Source organism: Magnolia sinica, chromosome 17 (assembly GCF_029962835.1).
Source record: "Magnolia sinica isolate HGM2019 chromosome 17, MsV1, whole genome shotgun sequence".
In the NCBI taxonomy this organism is placed as follows: Eukaryota; Viridiplantae; Streptophyta; class Magnoliopsida; order Magnoliales; family Magnoliaceae; genus Magnolia; species Magnolia sinica.
The window spans coordinates 13,424,983-13,449,731 of record NC_080589.1 but is presented as its reverse complement, the minus strand read 5'-3'; the positions used below and the strand labels follow the sequence as shown (position 1 = coordinate 13,449,731).

Here is a 24,749-nt window from a genome sequence, read left to right as displayed (position 1 = left end):
TGATTGAACGCCTACAATTAAAAACTTCCTAGGCTGACTATAATGTTTATTTGCCATCCAACTTATTGATAAGGTGCCTGGATGAAGGGAAAATAACGAATAGGAGCATGATCTAAAAATTTTGTAGCCCAAAAGAAGTTTTTAACGGTGGGAATTCACTTATTACCGTGTGGTCCACTTGAGACTTGGATCTACCTCAATTTTGGAATCATGTCTTAAAATGATATAGAAAAACGGATGGACGATGTGGATATGCAACATATGCATCGAAGTGGGCCCTGCGTCATCCAATCTGCGCCCACTTTACACCAAATATCCACCCCTTCGACAAAATCATCCATATATTCCCAATTTTGTTATGTGTCAAAGCTTCGATAACCAAATGACTAAAATGCCCCCAACCATAGACTGGTCGTTTAATCTTGGGCTCCTCAATAGCTGTCCCAGCCCAAATGCATTTTGGGCCTTTGAATTTCTTACAAAGGGAGTCAAGTTAGGCTGGTAAGAAGAATTTCCAGGCCTACCCATGCGATAGACTTTGGCCCAAACAGGCCTACCTTTGGCCCATGAGCTATGCCGAGATATCAGCGGTCCCAGCATATGTATTCGGTCAGCCTCATCTTCATGCATAAGGGAGTTAAGCCAGGCTGGTCAGGCCCTACACACGGTACAAATACTCTTGCCCAAACAGGCCCATCTCTCCCCCGCGAGCTATGTAGGGATGTCAAAGGTCAGCCTCATACACGGGCTCGACTATAATTTAGGAATGGACCCAAATTGCACGAAGATTAAGTTTTTCAATGCATGATCGTAACCTAACCTTTGACCCCATCATGTTACGTAATTTGTATACATATACAATTAAAGCATGTAATCATTGTCATGGGCCAGGCCCAACTTAGCTTGACTTGATATAATCCGGCAACAAATGACAAATGCGAGTTTAGATTGATTTCTTATCGAGCTTTGAACTTCTAACTTGACTGGGGATATTACAAGTCTAGGCCTATGGGTTTGGCTATAGATAAGAAAATATAATTCATTTTTTATACGTAAATCGAACGTGGACTAGTAAAAATGAGCTGTATACATGCATTATATGATAGACCTCAAGAAAAATATAAATCTATCATTTCATCTGGAAATCTCGTAAAGTGATTTATCAGCCTATTATTTAGTTCATGCTTAGACTTAGATCTAAACAACGGGCTTTTGAAGCATCTAAACTGTAGGATTAATGACTTTGTCGAATTGTTTGTGAGTCATTTGAGTGGATTCGGGCACAATCAAATTTGAACTGGTTCGGTGTTGCGAGTCAGGATTGAGATTAAAGGGTGAATTGGCTCAACTTGTGCGAATCTCAACTCGATTTAGTACTAGTCGAGCGGATCCAGCCACCCCAGTAGAAAAATCATGGGCTAGATGGGTCTAATTCTCAACCTATCGGGTCTCAGGCAGATTGTTTTAAGCCCATGCCATTTACTTTTGGGCCTAAAAGCCCTCCCAGCCCACCTTAGTCTCCAAACCCAGCCCATGGAAGTAGACTGGGCCCGTACGGCCCAGCTCATTACAACAACCCTAGCCCAAACTGCACCAAGACCGAGGGCATTTTCGTAAAATTTCCATAACTTGTTCCCTTCACCATCAAGGCAGCTCCCACAGGTTCTCTCCGCACCACTCCACACTTTTCCTTCTCCACGCAAATTTCACTTCTCCCTCTACCCTCTAAATGGTCATAATTGCCCCCAACCTTCGCTAAAATCACCATTCTACCCTCCCATGGCCGCCCTTTCTGTCCCTTCCTCATCCCCCCACCTCCCCTCTCATATTCCCGACCAATCTCCATCTCTACCACAGCAACAAACTGCTGTAGTTGAAGACGCCCACAGCGTCCAAAACAACCACAACAGAGACAACAACGATAACGAGAACGACTACAACGGAGAGGGAGAAGCAGGAGAGGAAGACGAAGAATATGAAGAGCAGGACACCGCTTCCAATTTGCCTCTCCCCCCGATCTCAACCTCCCACAACGATCCTCCACTGCCATCGCCCACAGTGGAATCGCCCTCCCTCCTTCACGTCTCCTTCAACCAGGACCATGGCTGCTTTACTGCGGGCACTGACCATGGCTTCCGCATCTACAATTGCGATCCTTTCCGCGAGATCTTCCGTCGCGATTTTGATGATGGTGGGGTCGGCGTCGTTGAGATGCTCTTCCGATGCAATATCCTCGCCCTTGTTGGCGGCGGGCCCCAGCCCCAGTACCCCATCAACAAGGTCATGATCTGGGACGACCACCAGAGCCGGTGCATCGGCGAGCTCTCGTTCCGGTCTGAGGTCCGTGCGGTCCGGCTGCGGCGGGACCGCATCATTGTTGTTCTTGAGCAGAAGATCTTCGTCTACAATTTTGCTGATTTGAAGCTGCTGCACCAGATCGAGACGATCGCCAACCCCAAGGGTCTGTGCTCGGTTTCCCAGGTGTCGGGGTCGCTTGTGCTCGTCTGCCCAGGCCTGCAGAAGGGGCAGGTCAGGGTGGAGCATTATGGATCGAAGCGGACCAAGTTCATCATGGCCCATGATTCGAGGATTGCGTGCTTTGCGCTCACGCAGGATGGGCAGTTGCTGGCCACCTCGAGCACAAAGGGGACACTGGTTAGAGTGTTCAACACCGTCGATGGGACGCTGCTGCAAGAGGTATGCGGCCCTCTTTGAAAGTTCAGTTTTGTGATATGCTTTTAATTGTGGATTTGAGTTATTTTGGGTGTTTCTGTGTTGAATTGAGGTTTCATGATTGCCTATGGTTAAGTTTGCACTTATTACACCTTGCTTGATCTGTTAGTTTGTGTTTGGATCCACTGTTGAATTGAATTGCTATAAATTAGTTTTGCATGCGTTTGGTTGTAGCCAATATCTTGAAATATCATGAAAATTTGAACTAAATTAGACTGATGATATTTGGTGAGAATAAATGCAGGCTTAATAGGGTGGGAAAGATGAAACTGCAATTACTTTCCTTGCTGTTTATATTGACAGAGTGGGCTCCAAATTGCGGGTATGTTACTTTCAAGTTGAACTTGAAAGGAATTTAACTGTGATTTGTAAACTCTACTTCTGTATTATGAATAGCAAGGAAGGTAGTTCCAATAGTGCTAACCTCTTTATTAAATTGATCGATGAGATTTTCTAGATAGTTCATCCCAATGTGGCCTTAGGTTGCATTTGGATGCACTATCTGTTGGATATGAGCCCGTGGGGCACACTTGTGGGAAACCACTAGTGGGTGGGTCTATGGCTTTCCTTGCTGTTTATATTGACGGAGTGGGCTCCAAATTGCGGGTATGCTACTTTCAAGTTGGACTTGAAAGGAATTTAACTGTGATTTGTGCGCTCTACTTTTGTATTATGAATACCAAGGAAGGTAGTTACAATTTAGTGCTAATCTCTCTATTAAATTGATTAATGAGATTTTTTTTTTAGGATAGTTCATCCCAATGCGGCCTCAGGTTGCATTTGGAAGCACTATCTGTTGGATATGAGCCCGTGGGGCCCACTTGTGGGCAACCACTAGTGGGTTAGTTCCATATGGCTTTCCCTCTTAATACCTATAGGTGGAGATCCTTCTTTCCATTTTCTCTTGGAGCTTAAAATTTGAATTTTAAATTCAAATACAAGAAAAGGGAGAGAGATTGGATGGGATAGCCCTGTGCATCCGAACTCCTCCCATAACCTTGGTGAAAGCATCCTATCTTAGAGAATCCCAGAAAGAAAAATGAGAGAGGAATACCTCTTAAATACCCACTGTCCACAAGGGCTGTCTCTAGACGATCTAAATTGTTGATTGTGTCTATGGCCATTCTAACCATAGAATCAAAGGGGTGATTAGATCCTTTTCGCTCCTATAGTTGCTAGGCATATCCTTGGATGTAGGATAGCCATCTTCGTCTTTGTGCGAAGGTCCCTAAGATCATGTGGATACTGTCATATCTTGTGGCCCGCCTGTTCGAGCCTATCAAAGTGGTATTGGAGCAACCTACGACGAACATGGATCAACATTAAGAGATGGAGGCACCCATGGCCATCGAGATTGGTGTTAGCTACCATGGGCGTCGATTAATTAAATATAAAGGGGGGAATGGAATGGGAGAGTATCATACTGTGATTAATTGAAAAAGGGTGGAATGAATAAAAGTGTTAAATAAAAGAAAAAAATGACAAAGGGAAGAGCATACTACCGTCATTGTTGCAGTGACAAAGGTAATGGCAGCCGCCATCTTTGGCCACCATAGTGGCGGTGGTATCCGCCCAACCTCTCCTCTCGCCTCTCTCTCTCTCTCTCTCTCTCTCTCTCTCTCTCTCTCTCTCTCTCTCCTCTTTTCCTTTCTTCCTCTCTTCTTTGTTGCTAACTACCACCGTTGGTGGTACCAATAGTAACAGTGGAAATGCTTACTATTGTTTGCCCCATCTCTCTCTCTCTCTCTCTCTCTCTCTCTCTCTCTCTCTCTCTCTCTCTCTCCCCTCAACCCCAAATGTGGTGTAAGGAGAATCTTTCGGCCCGTAACATCCTATTGACCACCATAGCTCATACCCATGTATGAGGTGTGAGACCCCTAATAAGATGTGGGATGCAATAGCTAATATGTACGCAAGGAAGTTGTTGCACATGTTAGGGCGATAAATATGGAGTTCTAGGAGTATAGGATGCTAGTTAATTGTACAATCAATGATCATATATTTGAATGATGGGGCAAATGATAGGTGGCCTTAGGAACACTAGCTGCACATTCTTGAAATATCTGAAGATTATTACAATGCACCGTTCTTTGCCTGATTCGTGCGCCCATATCAAAAGGATTATGAACCGCAATGATCCTACCACAACGTTTAGAGACTTTTGTGACCCCTTGGTATGTAAGGCTGAGATGAATGTCATTTAGCTAGGTGAAGCTAAAGTCCTCGCAGTAGAGTCCCACAAGCGAAAAGTCTCCTAGTAAACGGTCAAAAGGTTCCAAGAAAGTGAAGAAGAATAAAAGTGCGGAGGCCTACGACGTCTCCTCCTAATCCCAAGAAGTGAAAAGGCAAGAAAAAGTAGAAAACATCCAACGTCATTTGCTTTGTCTGTTGAAATGGATTTTGATTCAGGCATAACAAAGTACTTACCATGAGATCGCAAAGGACTCAAAGAATTTCGACTTAATAGCCACGTGGAGTAGAAAGTGACTGAACAACGCCATTGAAGATGTGTTAGGGATTGGTGTTTATTGTCTTTGTACGCGCGTTGGGTGAAGAATAATTCTCCACAATACTCTTTACACATTGGGTATGTGCCGGAGTTTCATTTTTGTTTCTAGATTATTATAAGATAGTTTCGATGCTCATTTTTTCGGAATTAAAGTTTCTTTGAGACTTGATAACCTTATCTATACATGGAAAAGTTTAATTAATTATTTATTTATTCTAAATATAGATAGTGATGATGCATCTCTTGCTTTATCTTCTAGGTTGAATGAATTAATTGTATCTAAATCCATAAATAGCACACGAGATTAGGTTACATTGGAAAGGATTGTATGACAAGAATGGTGTTATAGTCTGTTAGGTTTCTTATCCAGATTTGATGTGACATGTTGTGAACATCGTCCTGGAAAACCCTTTGAAAAGCTTTTCCCAAAGTGGTTAGGTTAGGTTTAAAGTTCTATTGGATATAGCCTATTTCGACATCTGTGGACCCCTATTTGATTGTCGAGAGAGAAGTTAATCTCCTCGTCAATTAAATCGTTGCATGCCCTCTTTTAGCTGCAACAGTTAGTGTTCGATATCGGTATCGCTACGAGTTTTGTTGGTCGGGGATATAGAAACAATATCAATATCGTTGATACTATTGATATTGTTTCTGTATCTCAGGGGAGGCGGTATCTCATGATTGAGCTAAAAACAGACATCCACAATCCTTTAATCCATGGAGGCCGAATACATTGCATGTTGTGCCATTGTTCAGGAGTGTGTATGGGTCCAAAGATTCTTACGAATTCTACTTGTTGTACTGGGCATTTGTCAGCCTATGTCATTGAGGATGGACAATATATCTGTCATTGACTTGTTGAAAGACTCCAAACACCATTAGAAGTCCAAGCACATTGATATCAAGTATTATCACGTTCGTAATCAAGTGAGAAAAATGGTTCTCCTCAGCTACATTCCCACTAAATAGATGTTGGTGGATCCCATGACAAAACCTATAACCAAGACGTATTTTAGGTTTAAGTGAAGCAAATGGGATTGAGAAGAGCTTAAGTGATGTAGTTGTATACCTATATCTTTTATGATGTACCTTTTATCTCTTAGTAATAAACATTTATTTGTGTTATGTATTGCACACTATTATTGGTTAGGTGTCTATGTCAAGATGTGTTGTAACGATTGACGGTAAGTGTGGAACGTGTTACAGTGTTGTAATGGTCATTATGGCCACCGTAACAGTCCGTTATGGGGCTGATTCAAGTTCTTCTTCTTCTTCTTATTATTTTTATATATAAGAAGAAGACCGCAATGCCTGTTACAGCCTCTATCGTAATGCTGATGGTGGTGGTCATTACGGACTACCATGGTATAGATAATCAACAATTGCCTTGAGATCTTAAAGGATCTTTTCTATTGTCGGTAGGCCGATCTCCCACTTTCAAGGGCAAACCAAGCTTGAATGTACATAAAAGGTACAATTGAGGTGATGTTCATACATCAAGGTGTGAACTGCCCTTTATTGTGAATAATATACTATGAGACGAGTGATGAGTCGTCGTAAACCTGTATCTTTTATGATGTGCCTTTTATCTCTCAATAATAAATCTTCATTTTTGTTTAGTATTGCACACTACTATTGACTAGGTGTGTCATAACGGCCGTTCCATAATGTAAGTAGGGCAACCGTTACATTTTACAGGGTTGCAACAACCATTAAGGTCCATGTAACGATTCGTTATAGGGCTGATACATTTTATTTTATTTTTTGAATTCTTTTTTTATAAAGAAGAAGACTATAACGCTTGTATCATAATGGTGATGGTGGTGGCTGTTATAGAATACCATGATGTAGATCGTTAGCAATTGCCTTGAGATCTCGAAGTATCTTTACCATTGTCGGTAGGTCGGTCACCCACTTTCAAGGGTAAAACAACCCTGAATGTACAAGAGTGGTACAACTGGGGTGATATTCATACATCAAGGTGTGAATTGGCCTTTATTGTGAAGAATATAGTATGAGATGAGCGATGATCCATTGTATCCACTTTTAGTCCTAAGAGATTGAAGATGAGACTGATCAAAGTCGAAATAACATAATCGCTTCATCCCTATTCAACGCGATTAATGTTATGGCCCGATTAATATGAGATGGCCAATACCTCATGTGTGATGATTTGTGTATTGTAAACCCAATATATGCCTAGTATAGTCTACTTTAAAGCACGGATTGTAGCCATGTGTGCAAACTTATTACCTACAAAATGCTTTGGTTCAATCTATTTATTGCATCATGAGAGTTGCCAATCCCTTATGTGACTCCAATGTTCAGAGTATTAGCATCGTTACATGCCTCATTCACCGAGGATGGCAAAACGTGTATTAGTATCAAGGTATTCCGTATCGATAACAGTGGCCGTAACAGTCACCACCATTACCGATTTGAGTATCGGCTGATACGAGGGCGTAACGACTGTTACGACCACCATAATGGTTGAAAATTTTCTTTTGTTCGAAAAATTCTAAAAAAAAAAAATAGAATAGTGTAAATATTCCAAATATGTATTCATTTTTTGTTTTGAACATGTTTATAGTAGTGTAACGGTCCACTCTTTGGTGAGAGTATTGTATCAGGCTGTCTAGTGAATTTGTGAACATGATTATATGTATCTAATGTTTACATATCACAATCAAGCATTAAAACTAAAAATAAGAAAAATTGCATAAATACTACCTTTTCAATTTTTTGAAAAAAAGGCCATCGGAGCTTCTATTTGCTCAAATCACTTCAATCTATGATTTGAATATTAAAAACTATAGTAAGAGGTCGAAATCTATTTGCGAAATGATCTAGGAGACTTTTTGGAATGAGAAAAGTAAAAAAAAAAAACCGGGGGGGGGGGGGGGGAATTGTATTTAAGTAGAAAAAAAGTGGCTGTTTTTCGACTATTACGGGGGTAACCCGTAACGGCCGATATGGTCCCAAAAAATCAACTGCCTCATTTCACTCCCGTATCGCGTAACGGTCATGGCCGTTACCTATACGTATCGGCCTTTACGGGCATATCGTAACGGATATGAAACACCTTGATTGGTATCATAACGGTCATGGCCGTTACCTATACGTATCGGCCTTTACGAGCATATCGTAACGGATATGAAACACCTTGATTGGTATCATTGATACTCGGAAAATTATCACTATCTGAGGGAAACATTGGGGAAAAGGTCGAATTTTTCAGTGAAACTTCACGAGATGTTAAAATACACATGTCGAAATCGAAATATTGCAAAAAAACAATAATACATGATAAGTTTCCATTTTATAGGGGCATAGACATGTGTTGTCAAAAAAATCAGTATAACATAAATATATAAAAATTTGCCCTTCAATATATGCATGTGTGTGTGTGTGTAATTTTCACATTAGTTGACTGTGAAAAACACCTATTTTCTAGTATACAAATGGAAAAATTAGTTTTTCACTAAAATTCTCCATTTGTTTTGCTTAAAATTATTTTTTTTGCCACAAGTCTATGTTAAGGCATAAGAGTCATGCATAGAGATGGATTTCCATTGCAATTTATGCTAATATTTGGGGAAAAAGTGTAGTTTCTATGAATTTTTTGTTACCTTTGAGTTCTGGCTCATCTTTGTTTCGAGTTTAGATTTCTCCTCAAACCCCAACCAAAAGTGATTGAAATCACCTAAGGAACAAAATTCCAAATAAATAAATAAATAGAGATTTTTTGGGTTTCTATTTTTTTTTTCAAAATTTTGTCAATTTTCACGTATTCATGGATGTTTCCCTAGCATCGAGGATATTGTTGTTGGTATTGGGGATATTATTGATACCAAGGAACTTCTATAAGGGATTTTTCTCAAAATATTGTTGATATCGGTAAATTTTTTTGAAGGGTAGATATCAGGTAATATCGCCAAATAGCACCGATATTATTGAAAATATCAGCGATATTTGGAAAATTTTAAATTGCCAGTAAGTTCGGTGTCACTGACTTAGCGATATCGACAATACGTGCGATATTATCGGTAATATTGTTGATATTTGGAACACTGGGTTAGTGAGTCTTTGTGTCCTTAGGTACCCTCTTGTGTGTAAGAGGATGAGGTTGAGTATTGTTACTTCAGTGTACGATGACAAAGGTCCTTAGATTGGCTGGACTTGGTTACACTAGGAAAGCACTTTGATTGATATATAAATTACACGTGTCCTCTTTACACAGTTTTCTAGAACTTTTAACACACACTTGAAGACTATCCGTATGGTATTATAGAGTTTTAGTTGTGTTTGATAAATAAAATTCTTTTGAAAAGTATGTGTAATATACTATTACTGTAAAAGGGTTTTAAAACCAATGTTTGCGAATAACTTTATTCTCTTAGTAAACTTGATAAGTTGTGTGTCTATATTATTAACTAAGTAATCTAGATTGAGAGTCAACTACATCTGGTGTGGTCATGTAGATGAGGACACGTGTAACAAAGCTTGTGTTATTGAGCGCTAGTTAGGTGGTTACTTAGTACTCAATCACTGGTGAAAAAGAAAACAATGTTCCAGCTCCACACCTCTGATTCTTTTGATCATGGTCTTTTGGTTTTGGTTGTTATGGCACGAGCTAAATGAACAATTCATATTGTACCCATCTCATAATGTGATCGAGTGGGAGATGTTGGATGTGCCCCCCCCCCCCCCAATTGTGGGCAACTACAAGTGTGTGGGTACTAGTACTACATGGTTTTCCCTTAGAATATCTCCGGGTGAAGATCTCTCTTTCCATTTTCTCACAGAGCTCAAAATTTTTGAAGTTTAAACACGAGAAAGAAGATTGAGATGAGGGAGAAAGATTGGATGAAATAGGGATTAACCCTTTTGCATTTGAACTCCTCCCATATCCTCTTAACGCCTCCCTTTATAAAAATGAGGCCATACCCTTGGTAAAAGCATCCCATATGAGAGAATCCTCGGAGAGAAAAGAGTGAGTACCTATTAAGTACCCATCGTCCATTAGTAGGGCCGTCTTTAGACGATCTAAATCATTGATCATGTCCAAGGGTCATCCTAATTGTAGAATAAGAATGGTGATTAGATCCTTTTTGCTCATGTAGTAGTTAGGTGGATTGTTAGGTGTAGGCTATCCATCTTTAGCTTTTTGTGAAGGTTCCTAAAATCATGGAGATATTGTGGGCCCACCCATCTGGGCCTCTCACCATCAAGTTGAATTGTGATAGCAAAAGCGTAATTGACCAAATTGTAATTACCTTAGCATTCATGTTGAGGGGACTCGGATCAAAGTTGAAAATTATGTCACTTTAAAGTCTAATTTGAAAGGAATGTAAGTGCAATTTGAGGGCTACTTCATGAGGTTTGAAAGTTAGTTTTGGTGTATTGTATTGGTCACCACGGACACCGATTCATCTCGAGTCGATACAAGCCAACCCATGCCTCTCACTATCAAGTTGAATCGTGATAGCAAAAGCATAATTGACCAAATTGTAATTACCTTAGCATTCATGTTGAGGGGACTCGGATCAGAGTTGCAAATTATGCCACTTTAAAGTCGAATTTGAAAGGAATGTAAGTGCAATTTGAGGGCTACTTCATGAGGTTTGAAAATTAGTTTTGGTGTATCGTATTGGTCGCCACCGACACCGATTCATCTCGGGTCAATACAGGCCAATACATGCCGAATTGAGTGGTATTGTTCATGGATAAAACCAGTAAACCATCTCTTCTTCATTATGAATATTGAAAAATCCTTCATTTTGTGATTTCCTCTTGATTAAAATTTAATTTAGTAGTGCATCTAAAGGCAGCTGTAGATATCATTCCCAATTAGATTGATTTTTTTATTTTTATTTTTTTTAAATTTTTCTGGGAGTTGCTATGTTAGAGGAATTTAGTTTGTAGAGAAGAAAAGGTTACTCCTGATCTGTAGTGTTGTTGATATAAGTCAAAGATATAAGCTAGAGTATAATCTATAACCAAGGTATTTGGTAACGATAACGGTTGGCCATATGATTATTACAATAGGGGTTGTAAGTTGTAACGGTCGAAGGAAAAAAAATGTATCACCCCATATCAGTTCGTTACAGGCCCTAAGACACAACCGAGAGAGTTGGTCTCTTCTTTTTTTATGATTAGGAATTTTTCGCATGTTTGTTCTTGCTCTTATGACCTCCTAAACTTCTCCTTGATTCCCGTGAATTGTGTTCGTTTGCATCACTGACTCATTATGAACCTTGCTTTTACAATAAATATTCATCTGCATCATTGACTCATTTGGTTATGTAGGCTTTGTCACATAGGAAAGGTTGGAATATATGGGATGATTTTGCCTGATGAGACGACTCTTTGGGTGGAAGGGGTGTGGATTAGGTGAAGCAACAATAACAACTTAGTGGGTGAGGCCCTGACCTTGGGCCCACCCCGATATATTCATCGTATTTCCATGCCACCCATCCACTTTTCCGGATCATTTTCAAGCATTATCCAAAAATGAGGTAGATCCAAATCTTAGGCAGGCCATGTGACAATAAAACATTACTGACTGAACGCTAACCGTTAAAAACTTCCTAGGGCCCAATGTAATGTTTTTTTTTTTCCATCCAACCTGTTGATAAGGTCACATAGACCCGGATGAAGGGAAAATAACAAATAATAGTTTGATCCAAAACTTTTGTGGCCCTGAAGAATTTTTTTAATGGTGGGAATTCGTTTCCTACTGTGTGGTCCACCCAAGATTTGGATCTAACTCAATTTTGGGACCATGCCCTAAAATGATCTAGGAAAATGGATGGATGGTGTGGATATTCAACACATACATCGAGATGGGCCCCATGGTCAGGGCCTTACCCACTAAGTTGTTACTGTTCCCTCACCTAGTTTGCGCTCCCTCTGCTCAAAGAATCGTCTCGTCAGACAAATCCTCCCATATGTTCCGACCTTTCCGATGTGTCAAAGCTTTTGTAATGCAGGGCATTTTCAGATCGGGCTCGAGTGTGGTGACCTGTGTGAAGTGGGGGCACACTTGGGGTGGGCGGCTTGTGTGAAGCGAGGGCACACTTAGGGTGGGCGGCCTGTGTGAGGTGAGACCCATTTGGGTGGGCGGCTTGTGCGAGACAAGACCCATGTAAAGTGGGGCCCATGAGGGGGTTCGGCCGAGGGCCTAATCTGGGCTATGAGATAAAGGGATTGATTCACGACACTCTATTCTTTTAAGCTTTTAGAGCAAGTGGTTAGTTGTCCTGCGTCAAAAGTAGTATTAGAGCAGGATGTCTCGTGTTCGACACTCCTCACCGGGAATGATTAATTTAGGGGCATTTTCACACCGAGCTCAAGTGAGGTGGCCTGTGTGAAGTGGGGGCACACTCGGGGTGGGCGGCCCGTATGAGGCGAGACCCATTGGGGTGGGCAGCTATGTGAGGTGGGTGGCTCGTGTGAAGTGGGCCCATGTAAAATGGGGCCCAAGTTGGGGGGTTCGGCTAAGGGCTTGACTTGGGCTATGAGATAAAGTGATTGATTCGTTACACTCTATCAGTTCGAACTTTTAGAGCAAGTGGCTAGTTGTCCTGCGTCACTCTGTAACCAAATGACTGAAATACCCTTAATCCATACCTAAGCCCATTTAGTTTTTGGGCCAGAACCTCAATCCATGGCCCAATCCAAATGGTTTTTGGGCCTTTGAGGAGCTTGCCATGGGACTCAAGCTAGGTTGGTTAGAAGATTTTTTAGGCCCCATCCATGAGGCAAATACTCCAACTCAAATAGGCCTAGCTCAACCCACGAGCTATGTAGGGATGTCAAACGGTCCAGGCATGTGATAAGTCTATACGGACTCGACTTGATAAACCCGAATTCCACAAGAACTAAGTTTTTCTATATATGAGTGTAACACAATTTGCATGCATACACAACTGAAGCATATGATCGTGTCATCGCCCAACTTAGCTTTACCTGATATGATCCAACGCAATGAATGACTGACTCGAGTTTGGCTTGATTTTTCATTGAGTTTGAACTTTTAACCTAACTAGAAAAACCAAAGAGTCTAGGCTTAGGCGGTGGCTGATAGATAGGAGAAGATGGTCCATCCCTTGAGGGTGTGAACCGGTTACAATAATTCTCTCTAATTCAAATGTGGACCAGTAGAAATGCATTGTGTATGCGCATCACATAATATGCATTTTTTTGTCATTTCATCGCCAAAAGTCACATAAAGTGATTTGTAGGCCTACCATTTGATGAGCACATGCAACATACTTTGATTAATTCACGTTTAGCCTTAGAGCTAAACAATAGGCCTAGGAACAAGCTAGACTGTAGGATTAATAGCTTGTTCGAGTTGATTTTGAGTTGCCTAAGTGGATTCGAACTCGGTCAAATTTGAGTTGGTTCAGTGCTGTGAGTTGGGATTGGGAATAGAGGGTGACTTGGCCCAACTTGCTCGAGTCCCAACTCGATTCAATACTAGACGGATGGATCCAAGTCATTGAGTCGCAGAAATAGAATCTCTAGATGTGACCTCCGTCAAAGATAGATACACTAAAAGAAAGAAGCAAAAAGTTAAGATAAAACTTTTTTAATCCCTGATGTATCTCAGAAGAGTGAGAGTTCCCCTCTCACAATGGAGATGCTCCCATAGTTCATCAGGACAGTGAGATGACACCTTAGTAGACTCTTGAATAGTGTCGAAGTGAAAAGTGATTAATTTCCCGAAAGTGTCGTAGTGAAAAGTGATTAATTTCCCGAAGATAGTTTCAAATTGAGGTTGAAGTGTACTCTTGCATAGTGATTAATGATGATGGACCTAATTCTTATCAGGATGCATTATTGTCTCCAAATTTGGTTGACTGGGTAGCTGCCATGGATGAGGAGATAGCCTCCATGAAAAAAAATCTTCTAGGAACTTGTAGATTTGCCACCAAATCTCTAAGCGATGGGAAATAAATGGATACTCAAAATTAAAAGAAAGACAGGCGATAAAGTGGACATAGATGAGACGTTGTATCCAGCTTTAGTCCTAAGAGACTGAAGATGAGATTAATCAAAGTCAAAATAACATAACCGTTCATCTCTATTTTGCGCGATGAATATTATGGCCTGATTAATTGACAGGTCGTGATGATATAAGATAAGTAATGCCTCATGTGTGATGACCTGCGTATTGTAAACTCACAATGCCTATTATAGTCTACTTTACAACATAGATTGTAGCCACGTGCGTGGACCTATTACCTACAAAATGCTTTGGTTTGACCTAATTATTGCATCATGCAAGAGGTGACACAAATGTTCAAAGTATCGGTGTCATTATATATCTCGATAATCGAGGACGAAAACATGTATTGGTATCGCCAACACTAAAAGGTAATGGCTGGCCATATGATTGTTACGATATGGGCCATAACGGTCAAAGAAAAAAAAATTGTAGCACCCCATATCGGTCCATTATGGGCCCTAAGACCCGACCGAGAGAGTTGGCTTCTTCTTTTTTATGAATAGGAATTTCACTTCCTTCGCATGTTTGTTCTTGCTCTCCTATAATGACCACCTAAACTTCTCCCTGATTCCCATGAATGGTATTCATCTGCATCACTGACTCATTGGGAACCTTTGTGTATGTCTTTACAACAAATATTCTCATAGAAAAAACCTTGTTAGAATTCCATTTAAATATTTTGGGTGGCAATGAAGAGGAACCTGTCCATTTGCAGCAAGTGGATAATGCGTGAGGTTTTGTCCAACCACCAATGTCTACAAGACAACAAAGTACTGCATAAAGATTATACAGGCAATCTCTCAAGAACTCAAACATGCTAAGTTCTTCAGTTACAGTTTTTTTTTTTTTTTTGTAACCCACATTTACGCATCCTTAGAGGTGCAGACTCATTTCAACTCATTGTAAGAAATCTGTACAGATTACCATGAAAAAAAAAATCAGAACTTCCATTAGCAATTGTTGCAACACTCAATAAGAAATATAGTCTCAGAGCCAACTGACTATACCTCTTTTGTGTTTTGTGCGTTAGATGGGGACTTTTCTGGATCATTCATATTGTTCTGGTACAAGCTACAATCTATGCAATTTATGGCGGTTTTGTATAAAAGAACCTTTATTAATTGGAATTTCCATCCTGATAGCTAATTAGATGCTCTTCGCATTCAGGTACCTCATTAATTCAGCTCTTTTCATTCAGGCACCTTCCATTAGATTTATCTAATTTCTTTTCTTTTAAACGGCTTTTTTTTTTTCTTTTTATGTAACTTACGAAAATGCCGAAGCCCGTATTCTCCACTGCATGTGGACACAAGTGCCAATGTGGTGCTTGTGTGGGGGTGTCTGAGCTGTTCAACAGGTGGGGTGCACCACACAAATAACCTGGCCTTGTGATCAGGTTGGTAGGTTCATCATGCAGGCCACATGTATGTTAAATGTGAAAGTTGGGCAAATGGATGCAAATCAATGTACCCTTGGCCTGATGAGAGTACCAGCCTGGCTGGGCTAGGTCATATTCACAGGCGGCCCACCTGATAAATGGCTCAGATGTCCCGCACAAGAACCATGTTAGCTGGTGTCCACATGCAACTATGAGCTTCGGCTTGGGTAGTTTTGTCATTTGCAAAAGGTTAGCCACTTATACTAACAAAAGGTACTAGGATGCAAAGCAAGGTGTTCCATATCCGTTATGATACGCCCGTAAAGGCCGATACATATAGGAAACGGCCATGACCGTTATGCGATATGGGGGTAAAACGGGCCAGTTGATTTTTTGGGACTGTATCGGCCGTTACTGGGCATAACGAACATTACGGGGGTAATGGTAAAAAAACGGCCACTTTTTTTTTATTATTTAAATTCATTTTTCTCCCTTCTTTATTTATTTATTTATTTTTATTTTTTATACTTTTCTCATTCCAAAAACTCTTATAGATCATTTTACAATAGATTTCGACCACTCTTATTATAATTTTTAATATTAAAATTGTAAATTGAAGTGATTTGAGCGAATAGAAGCTCCAATGGCCTCTTTTTTCAAAAAATTAAAAAAGTAGTGTTTATGCAATTTTTCTTATTTCTAGTTTTAATGCTTGATTGTGATGTGTAAACATTAGATACATATAATTATGTTCACAAATTCACTATATAGCCCGATACAACACTCTCACCAAAGAGTGGACTGTTACACTACCATAAACATGTTCAAGACAAAAAATGGATACATATTTAGAATATTTACATTATTATTGATTTTCTAAATATTTTTTCAGAATTTTTCAGGCAAAAGAAAATTTTCAACTGTTATGTTAGTCGTAACAATCTTTACGCCCCCGTATCGGCCATTACAGCCGATACCTGTATCGGTAATGGTGGTGACTGTAACGACCACTGTTACCAGTACGGAATACCTTGATGCAAAGTACCTGAATTACTGAGGTACCTTAACTGAAAGAGCATTTAATTAGGTATTGGGATGCAAATATTCAATTAATAAGGCACTTAAATGGAAAAACCCCTAATTTATACATGAAATGGTGGACATTATTGTAAATTTTGCACACACAGTACTATATTGTATGGTTGCTATTGCATGATTAAGTGTAAATTCTAGATCTAAATCTACATTTAAATTACATCTTTGGAATAAGAGTATTGGACTATGATTTTGAAGGGCTTACAATAGCAATTCAGGTCACCGGTGCCTGATGAATGGATTGTGCGGCCAGATTTTTTATTATTTATTTTTGAAGGAGATTTGGTTATCTAGGTAATGTTGGTGGGGACCCTAGGAACCTTAAGAATGTTTCTTGGTCATTTGATCACTTTCTCCTGGCTGGGCATGTTATGGTCATTTGGATGGTTTTGAAGCTTTCCATCAACTTCTGATTTACCAAGGTGTTTTGCATGCTCTTTTGAAGTTGGAAATTCGGTCATTAGCCCCAGTTTTTCCAATATCTTGAAGGGTGCTCCTCTTTTCCTGTTCTAGCAATCATAGATATGATGCAACTGATGAAAGTGTTGATGTAGGTACGAAGAGGTGCAGATAGAGCTGAGATCTACAGTCTTGCATTCTCAGCTACTGCCCAGTGGCTGGCAGTCTCAAGTGACAAGGGTACAGTCCACGTCTTCAGCCTCAAGGTCAATTCAGGATCACCAGGAAATGAACAGTTGCGTACCGCATCTGACCCCAATCTTGTGCAGACATCAACCAGTTCGTCTCTCTCCTTCATCAGGGGTAAGATGCCTTGCCTCTTGCAGTGTCACTGGTAGAAATATCATCATCATCATCATCTAAGCCTTATCCCAATTAATATGGTTGGCCATCACTGATAGATATAGCTTTGAAATTTATTTGAAGTGCCATGGAAATGGGACAATGACCAACATATCCTGTTACCAGGCAAAACCTTTCTTTATTTCTTTTTTCCCTATGCCCCATTCCTGATTATCCATTGGGGGACATTGTAGTTTTGACTGCGTGAAATAATTTCGCTCTTCTACGTCATATCCTTTTTGAGCTCCTCTTGCCTCCGGCACGATAATTGCCCAATATCTAAACATGGTGGGTGGGGCAATGAATCCAGACTGTCCATCTGGTGTGTTTGTGCATGATCCATGGTTGGAAAATGCATCAATTGGACAAGCAATCTGATCAGTGGCATTCATGTGGATGGTAAAAATGTAAATGGTTAATAGCTAATATTCATCTGGGAACGGTGATTAGTGGAGTCATCAGATAGGTGTTTTCAACCAGGGACCATCTGCTAATATGACAGTCTAGATCATACTCCCTTTACACTTGTAAGTTATCAATCAATTAGTGCACCTTGGGGTTTTCTTGCGCTTGACTCAAGCACTTTCTTTCTTTCTTTGTTTCTTTCTTCTTCTTCTTCTTTATTTTATTTTATTTTATTTTTTTATAACTGGAAACCATGGTTGGAGATTTTACACTATATACTTATGCACTCCAAGGTGCAAAATGACCGTCTAGATCATACTCCCTTATGCACTCCAAGGTGCAAAATGACCGTCTAGATCAGATAGGTGTTTTCAACCAGGGACCATCTGCTAATATGACAGTCTAGATCATACTCCCTTTACACTTGTAAGTTATCAATCAATTAGTGCACCTTGGGGTTTTCTTGCGCTTGACTCAAGCTCTTTTTCTTTCTTTCTTTGTTTCTTTCTTCTTCTTCTTCTTTATTTTATTTTATTTTATTTTTTTATAACTGGAAACGGTGGTTGGAGATTTTACACTATATACTTATGCACTCCAAGGTGCAAAATGACCGTCCCCTAATTTCAAAAAATAACCCTGAAAATGACTTGGATGCCTTTAGAAAAATTATATACTGTAAACGTAGGCAAATTAGCAATATTTTCATCATTTAAGGTGATACTTCCTATGAATTTTTGGGGTGCCCGTGCCCTGCTCCAATATATGGGTTTCTATAGTGTTTTGTGAAACAGAATATCAGTACTGGTGAGGCATTTTAGAGCTAATAAATTGTAAGCTCCTGGGTGCAACATAGAAGAAAATATCATTTTGTGAAAGGTCTGACACTCACAATGTTGTAGATGGTTGTTGCAACTTTTTCATGTGGATGGGTTGCATAATTCTGTACACATGTACTAAGGGTGGGTTTGTATGTGTACCCCAAGCAGCAGGAATGGATTATCCGTTCTGCTACTCAATGGGAGCTGTTCAGAAAAAGGTAACAACATTATGCAGGCAATATTTTCTTTCTCCTGCCCCAAGTCAATCTATTGCCTGGTCCTACCTAAAGTAAATCAGATATGGGTGGAGATCTCTGTGGAACCTGCCCCGGTGTATTGGGGGAGATCTCAACACAACTAGATTCTGGTACGAGGAGTTGGAATGCGTGCGCACGTATTCTGGCATGGCATGTATGCACTCTTGGACTTTATAAACCATAACGATATTATTGATCTCCCACTGGAAGAAGTCTTATAGACATGGTTGAGTAATCAGGATAGTCCAGTAATGTTTAGATAACACATGTTCCTGTTGTCCTTGGATTTGGGAATTCTGTTTCGAAGGGGTATGCCGGGGTACACCAAGGAGCTATACCATGAAAGGTGTCAAATCACACTCCCATCATTCTCTTGGCTTGTAATGTATCTTGGAGACCCTAGGCCATTCAAAGTGGCTAGTCCCCTTTTTATCTCCATGGTTGGAAGATGGTGCAGGAAGATCTTAGTCATCATTTGGGCTGGTGGAAGATTGTCAAGAAACTGCAATCATTACGAAGTCTCAAATCCCGGGGATGTTGCGTGAGATAGAGGAACAGGACAAAGAGGGAACATGCTGGCTATCCATTGACGAAAGAAACTGATGAATCAGCATGAGGAAAGAATTTAATTAGATTGTTAGGTTAGAGGAGCTTGCTTGAAGTTCAACAAAGATCAAGAATGTTGTGGCATAGGGAGTAGGATGATAAACATGTATTCTTCTACTTGGCAAAGGAAATGATATCACAGAAGACTGTGAAACGATTAAAAAATATTTGTGGATTACTTGGTAAGCTTTTTCAGAAAAGAAGACTTTACGCAGCCGGTGTCATGTAATCTCGACTTCAATTGAATCTGTAGATAGGGTGGATAGGTTGGAAAAGAAGTTTGACGAAAGAGGAGAAGAAATTGGCAGTGCTGGCGCCCCTAGTCTTGACTGCTTTTCTATTGCTTTCTTTCAGTATTGGGAGGTGGTGTGTGCATGATTATATTGAAGATTCTGGCATGTTGCATTAGTATTGTTCTCCTGGACACCATCTTTCCTTTATAAAGGCACTTCTGTTGGGGGCAGCTAAATCCTTTTGTAGCAAATGAATGTATCGAATCGAGACTTAATTGGAGGCCCTGGTGTTCTCTCAAGATCAGCATGGAGAAATTGTATGATCATGTAGAGTGGGACTACTTTTCTTCACTTGTTGTGGCACATGGGGTTCAAAGACAAATTGACTAAGGGCCTGTTTGGAATGTGGAATTATGTGGTATTGAATTGCATTAGGTGGAATAAACGCCATTATTACCCAATGATTATATTTCTGGAAATACCATGGTATTTTGACTGTCAATCCCACATTTGGGATCAAATTCTTCTTTGGGAAAAACATTGTATCAAGTGAAACTTGCATTTGGTGGACCATGGAATTTGTAATCAGCGGAGCATATTTCACAGCTAATGCCAGTCACTTGTATGCATATGCAACTCGATTGTCACGTGTAAAGGGCGCATATGGATGGACAGTGCTGATAAAACACATGCATCAACGTGGAGCCCACAGATGTAGTGGATTTTGAAAGCCATCAGAAATCCTGCCATATCTCTTGCAGACACTATATGATATGATACCTGGATTAATCCAATCCTTCCCATCATTTCCAAACGCCAGATGGAATTTATAACTCAACAAATGCAATTCAATACCATGTAATTCCGTGTACCAAACAGGCCCTAATTGGATAGAGCATTTATCCATTCCCTCCTTGATTATGTTGTACAGATCTCCTCGGATTGTTTAGAACCTCAGGCCTCAATCACATCCTCTTCTTTTCACTGTAGTGGGGGAGGACCGTTTTCAAAAGAAACATGCAGCTGGATCAAAGGCTTTAAGTTGGAAATCCCCATGTTATTATATCTCAACTCTAGGTTGATGACAACAATTGGGAACCATGCAATGCTTCTTTATCTCTTCAAGTTGATATCCCAGGGGTATTCTAAGATTGCTTTTGGGCTGACTTTGGGCCTCGCATGGTGGGATTGCCATTGATAAGTCAAGTGTTAAGGCTTTATTTTCAGGGCTGTGATGCAAGATCAATCGTCTCCTGGTCAATTTATCTGGGGCCTTCTTTTGGAACCTCAAATAAGACAAATTGGAGGGTTTCAGTCTCTTAATGGATATCCTTAATGATGTTTTTATTCTCAAGTCTTGGGGAGACGCATTTGGAAATGGACACCATCGGGCTCGTTTTCCACTTGTTTCCTCTTCCAAGTGATTAATCTAGAGTGGTCTCCTCCCTCTATTTGGACAATGGCGGAGGATAAATTCTGACCTTGGACCACAGTACGCATCAGGGGCTTAACAGTTAATGCTCCTAATATTTGCATTATGTGCAAGAGGGTATTGGAATCGGTTCACCACCTTTTCATTCATTGTTTGGTTTCACGGAAGATTTGTGGCTATTTTCTAAACACTATCACTATGGCTCAGGGCTACTTCTAGACCTTTGGAAAATCCTCCTGTTGGTTTTTTGTCAGGAGGTTTGGAAGGAGAGAAACAACAGAATACTTGACGATATAATAGAATCTTTCAAGAGGTTTGCTGAGTGTATCAAAAGTAGCACCATAAAATGGGTGTCTCTATTGTCTAGAAATCTGGGGAGATCTTGGCTTCAGATATCCTCAAATTTATTTATTTTTCTTTGGCCATAAATAGTGAAGTTTCTCTCCCAAAGTCATGCTATGTTGGAGTTGTCCTCAGTGGCAGAAGCTTGACTTTGATGGATCTTCACAAGGCAATCCCGGTCCTCATGGTGTCTTCACTATGACAAGGTAAATATATTGGTCTGGTAGGCATGGGTGATGTCTCAAAGGTGGAGGAGGCTCTTGCCCTTTCAGATGATTGGGGTCCTCTTGATTAGGAGCATGAGGGCCCAGTTATTGTGGAAGGCAACTTTGAATATTGTTACATGGGTGATAAATGGTCATCCCAAGCCTCCAAGCTCACATTCATGTTCAATGAAATTTGTATTCTTTCCTCGTGGATAAACATGTTGTTTGCTCTTATTGTCATAGAGAGGCAAATGTGCTACTAGATAGTTTTACTAAAGGAGGGACAACCCTCGATGATGTATCTTGGCCTTTTAAAAAAAAAAAAAAAAAATTAGTTTTGCATTTTTTTTCTCAAAAAGAAAAAAGGTGCATCAGATATTAAATCGGACAATAGAATCCTGCTTCCCTCCCTTAAAGGACATCCTAATGTACCCCATGGTTCTAAAATTTGGTGACTCGACTCGAGATTCATCCGAGTCGATTTGAATTGGCAAGATTCCTAGCCGAGTCACTATGAAACTCGCTGGCAAGCCCAGCTGATTCTGACTCGTTGAGTCATCTTGCCAACTCGGTTGACTTGACGTGATTCGGCAAGACTCAAACCGAATCACCTGGTTATTGATGGATTTTTTCTTAATAGAAAAGTAAATGCTGGGAAAAGCATTCAAATGCAAGACCTCCAATTTCGAGGCAAATGTTATTGCCATCTCACCATGCGTTGTTCTTTTGAGTAATCTAACCATTTTTTAGCTATATTAATTAGAGTCTCTATTTTTGCTTTAATCTTTTCTCAACTTCTTTATTTGATACTGAGTCAATTCTAGTCATGTCAAGTCAACTCGATCTAGCTACATATTGATTCGAATCAATTTTTTGAACTACAATGTACCCTAAAATGTTTCTGATCTCTGATACTTGCTCGGTTCCTCCTGTAGGGGTGTTGCCAAGATACTTCAGTTCGGAATGGTCTGTTGCCCAGTTTCGATTGCAGGAAGGTACACAGTATATTGTGGCCTTTGGCCACCAGAAGAATACAGTCGTGATTCTAGGCATGGATGGAAGGTAAGTGAACAATTATCAAGATTAAATTGTCGAAAACTCTTCTTGTTTCTTGAATCCCCCAGAGTCTCCTCACATGTCCCGAAGAGGATTACAAAGTTCACTATCTCCATACCTGCCACATTGGGCTGGTCTTGGTGAGACCCAGGCTGTTCATCAGGCGGGCTTCATTGTGAACACACTGGCTTAAAATCAGGTTGTTCTGAATATCAGGCGGGCTGCAAGTGTCCAAAAGAAAGGGATGGTTTTTTTTTAAAAGACGAATTAACTATTATATGCATTTGACATATGTGGCCCACCTCATGATCAGTGTTGGAAGTATTGGTATTGCTACAAGTTTCACTGGCTAGGGATACAGAAACAATATCGATATTACCGATACTATCGCTGGTAACTGGAATGCGGGGAACATTGGGAAAACATAGAGAAAATGATGAAATTTTTCGGCAAAACTTCAGGAGATGCTAAAATACACAATTTGCATATTAAGGAATAAAGAAATTTGCAAAAACAATGCATACACAGTTAAGTTTCCATTTAATGGGGCCTAAAAGCATGTGCTATCATAAAAAACTAGTCCAACCATCCCATCCATTCATCCAGTTATCCCATCTATCCATCCAAACATCCATCAATATTTCAGAATATTAACAACACGATATTTGGCCCAGAAATCGTCAACAATTGGAAAGGAAACGAAAGATTGTGGTCTCAATATTGCCTATGTTGCGATAACTATAATATCGCGATATGATCAATATTACCGTCAACAATTTGAACACTGCACACAACCATGTGCCTGTAAAAAAATTTGAAATGGAAATATTTTTTAATAAACAGATTTTTAGCAATATCGATACATTGGCGATATTGTCGAAATATCGTCGATACACTGGTGATACAAGCGACCCCTGGAATTTATACAGTCGAAAATATTGGCGATATCGATACATTGGTGATAAAAGCAACACCTGAAATTTACACAGTTGAAAATTTTGGCGATATCGATACATTGGCGATACTTACCGATACATCACCAATACCTGGAATTTCTGAGACTACCAGTTTTATCAGTATCGCTGAGCTGGAGATATAGATAATGTCGGGGATATTTCGATAAGCATCAGGGACACTCCGAACAATGCTCACAATTCCACCAACCTGATTTTTTGGTGACAGCACATACATGAACGGCTTGACCATTATCAATGCATTTACACTAGGATCTCTCTGTTCTTGGAGGGCTTTGATTTTATCACTAACATGTCAGCGTGTTGTGTCTGCAGCTTCTATCGCTGCCGGTTTGATCCTACGAGCGGTGGAGAGATGACTCAGCTGGAATTCTATAATTTCCTGAAACCCGAAGAAACTTTCTAGAAGTGGAAAACGTCTCTTCTTTCCAAAAGGTTTTTGGGTTCTAATTATGTTAAATTGTTTTTGGATTCTTTAAACTTCAATATGGTTGTAAATATATGTAAAATGATTATAATGTATCACTTGCAACCTCTGTTGTGGTGGATGTTGTAGATATAGCAATATGTGAATAAGCAAGTAATGAATTAGGTGATCTGAATTATATGTAATGACCAGAATTTCCTCTGAATTTACTGACTTGGAACTGTTGGAATGTCCCTTGTCGTCTTGATAGTGAAAATCCAAGGGTATTTTGGGAGTATTCTTTTCTTTTGTGAAGGTGGGATTCACCCAAGAGCTTGGTGATGGGTGGCTTATCAGGCCATTTTTACAGCACTTTTGGATGCACTATCCAATTGGATTTACTTGTTAGGGGTGCAATTTGGGCTGCTTGGGTTAGGTTGAGGTTCAACCCGACCCGACCTGAATTTTAACCCAATCTAAAT

At 40.0% G+C, this 24,749-nt stretch overlaps 1 protein-coding gene across 1 annotated transcript; it reads left to right on the top strand.

The window, feature by feature from the left end:
- The first annotated feature begins 1,640 nt into the window (after nucleotides 1–1,640).
- On the top strand, nucleotides 1,641–24,459 carry LOC131230687 (autophagy-related protein 18a). Its single transcript, XM_058226603.1, has 4 exons — nucleotides 1,641–2,697; nucleotides 17,286–17,493; nucleotides 22,767–22,893; nucleotides 24,177–24,459. Exons 1-4 carry the CDS (start codon nucleotides 1,780–1,782, stop codon nucleotides 24,265–24,267), a joined length of 1,344 nt encoding a protein of 447 aa, XP_058082586.1. The 5' UTR covers nucleotides 1,641–1,779; the 3' UTR covers nucleotides 24,268–24,459.
- Nucleotides 24,460–24,749: the final 290 nt, after the last annotated feature.

Excerpts from the sequence above, each read along its gene's own strand:
- LOC131230687 (XM_058226603.1), top strand. The coding sequence starts at position 1,780 with ATGGCCGCCCTTTCTGTCCCTTCCTCATCCCCCCACCTCCCCTCTCAT. Across the intron at positions 2,698-17,285 it reads ATGGGACGCTGCTGCAAGAG|GTACGAAGAGGTGCAGATAG; the intron begins GTATGCGGCCCT and ends GTGTTGATGTAG. Across the intron at positions 22,894-24,176 it reads ATTCTAGGCATGGATGGAAG|CTTCTATCGCTGCCGGTTTG; the intron begins GTAAGTGAACAA and ends TTGTGTCTGCAG.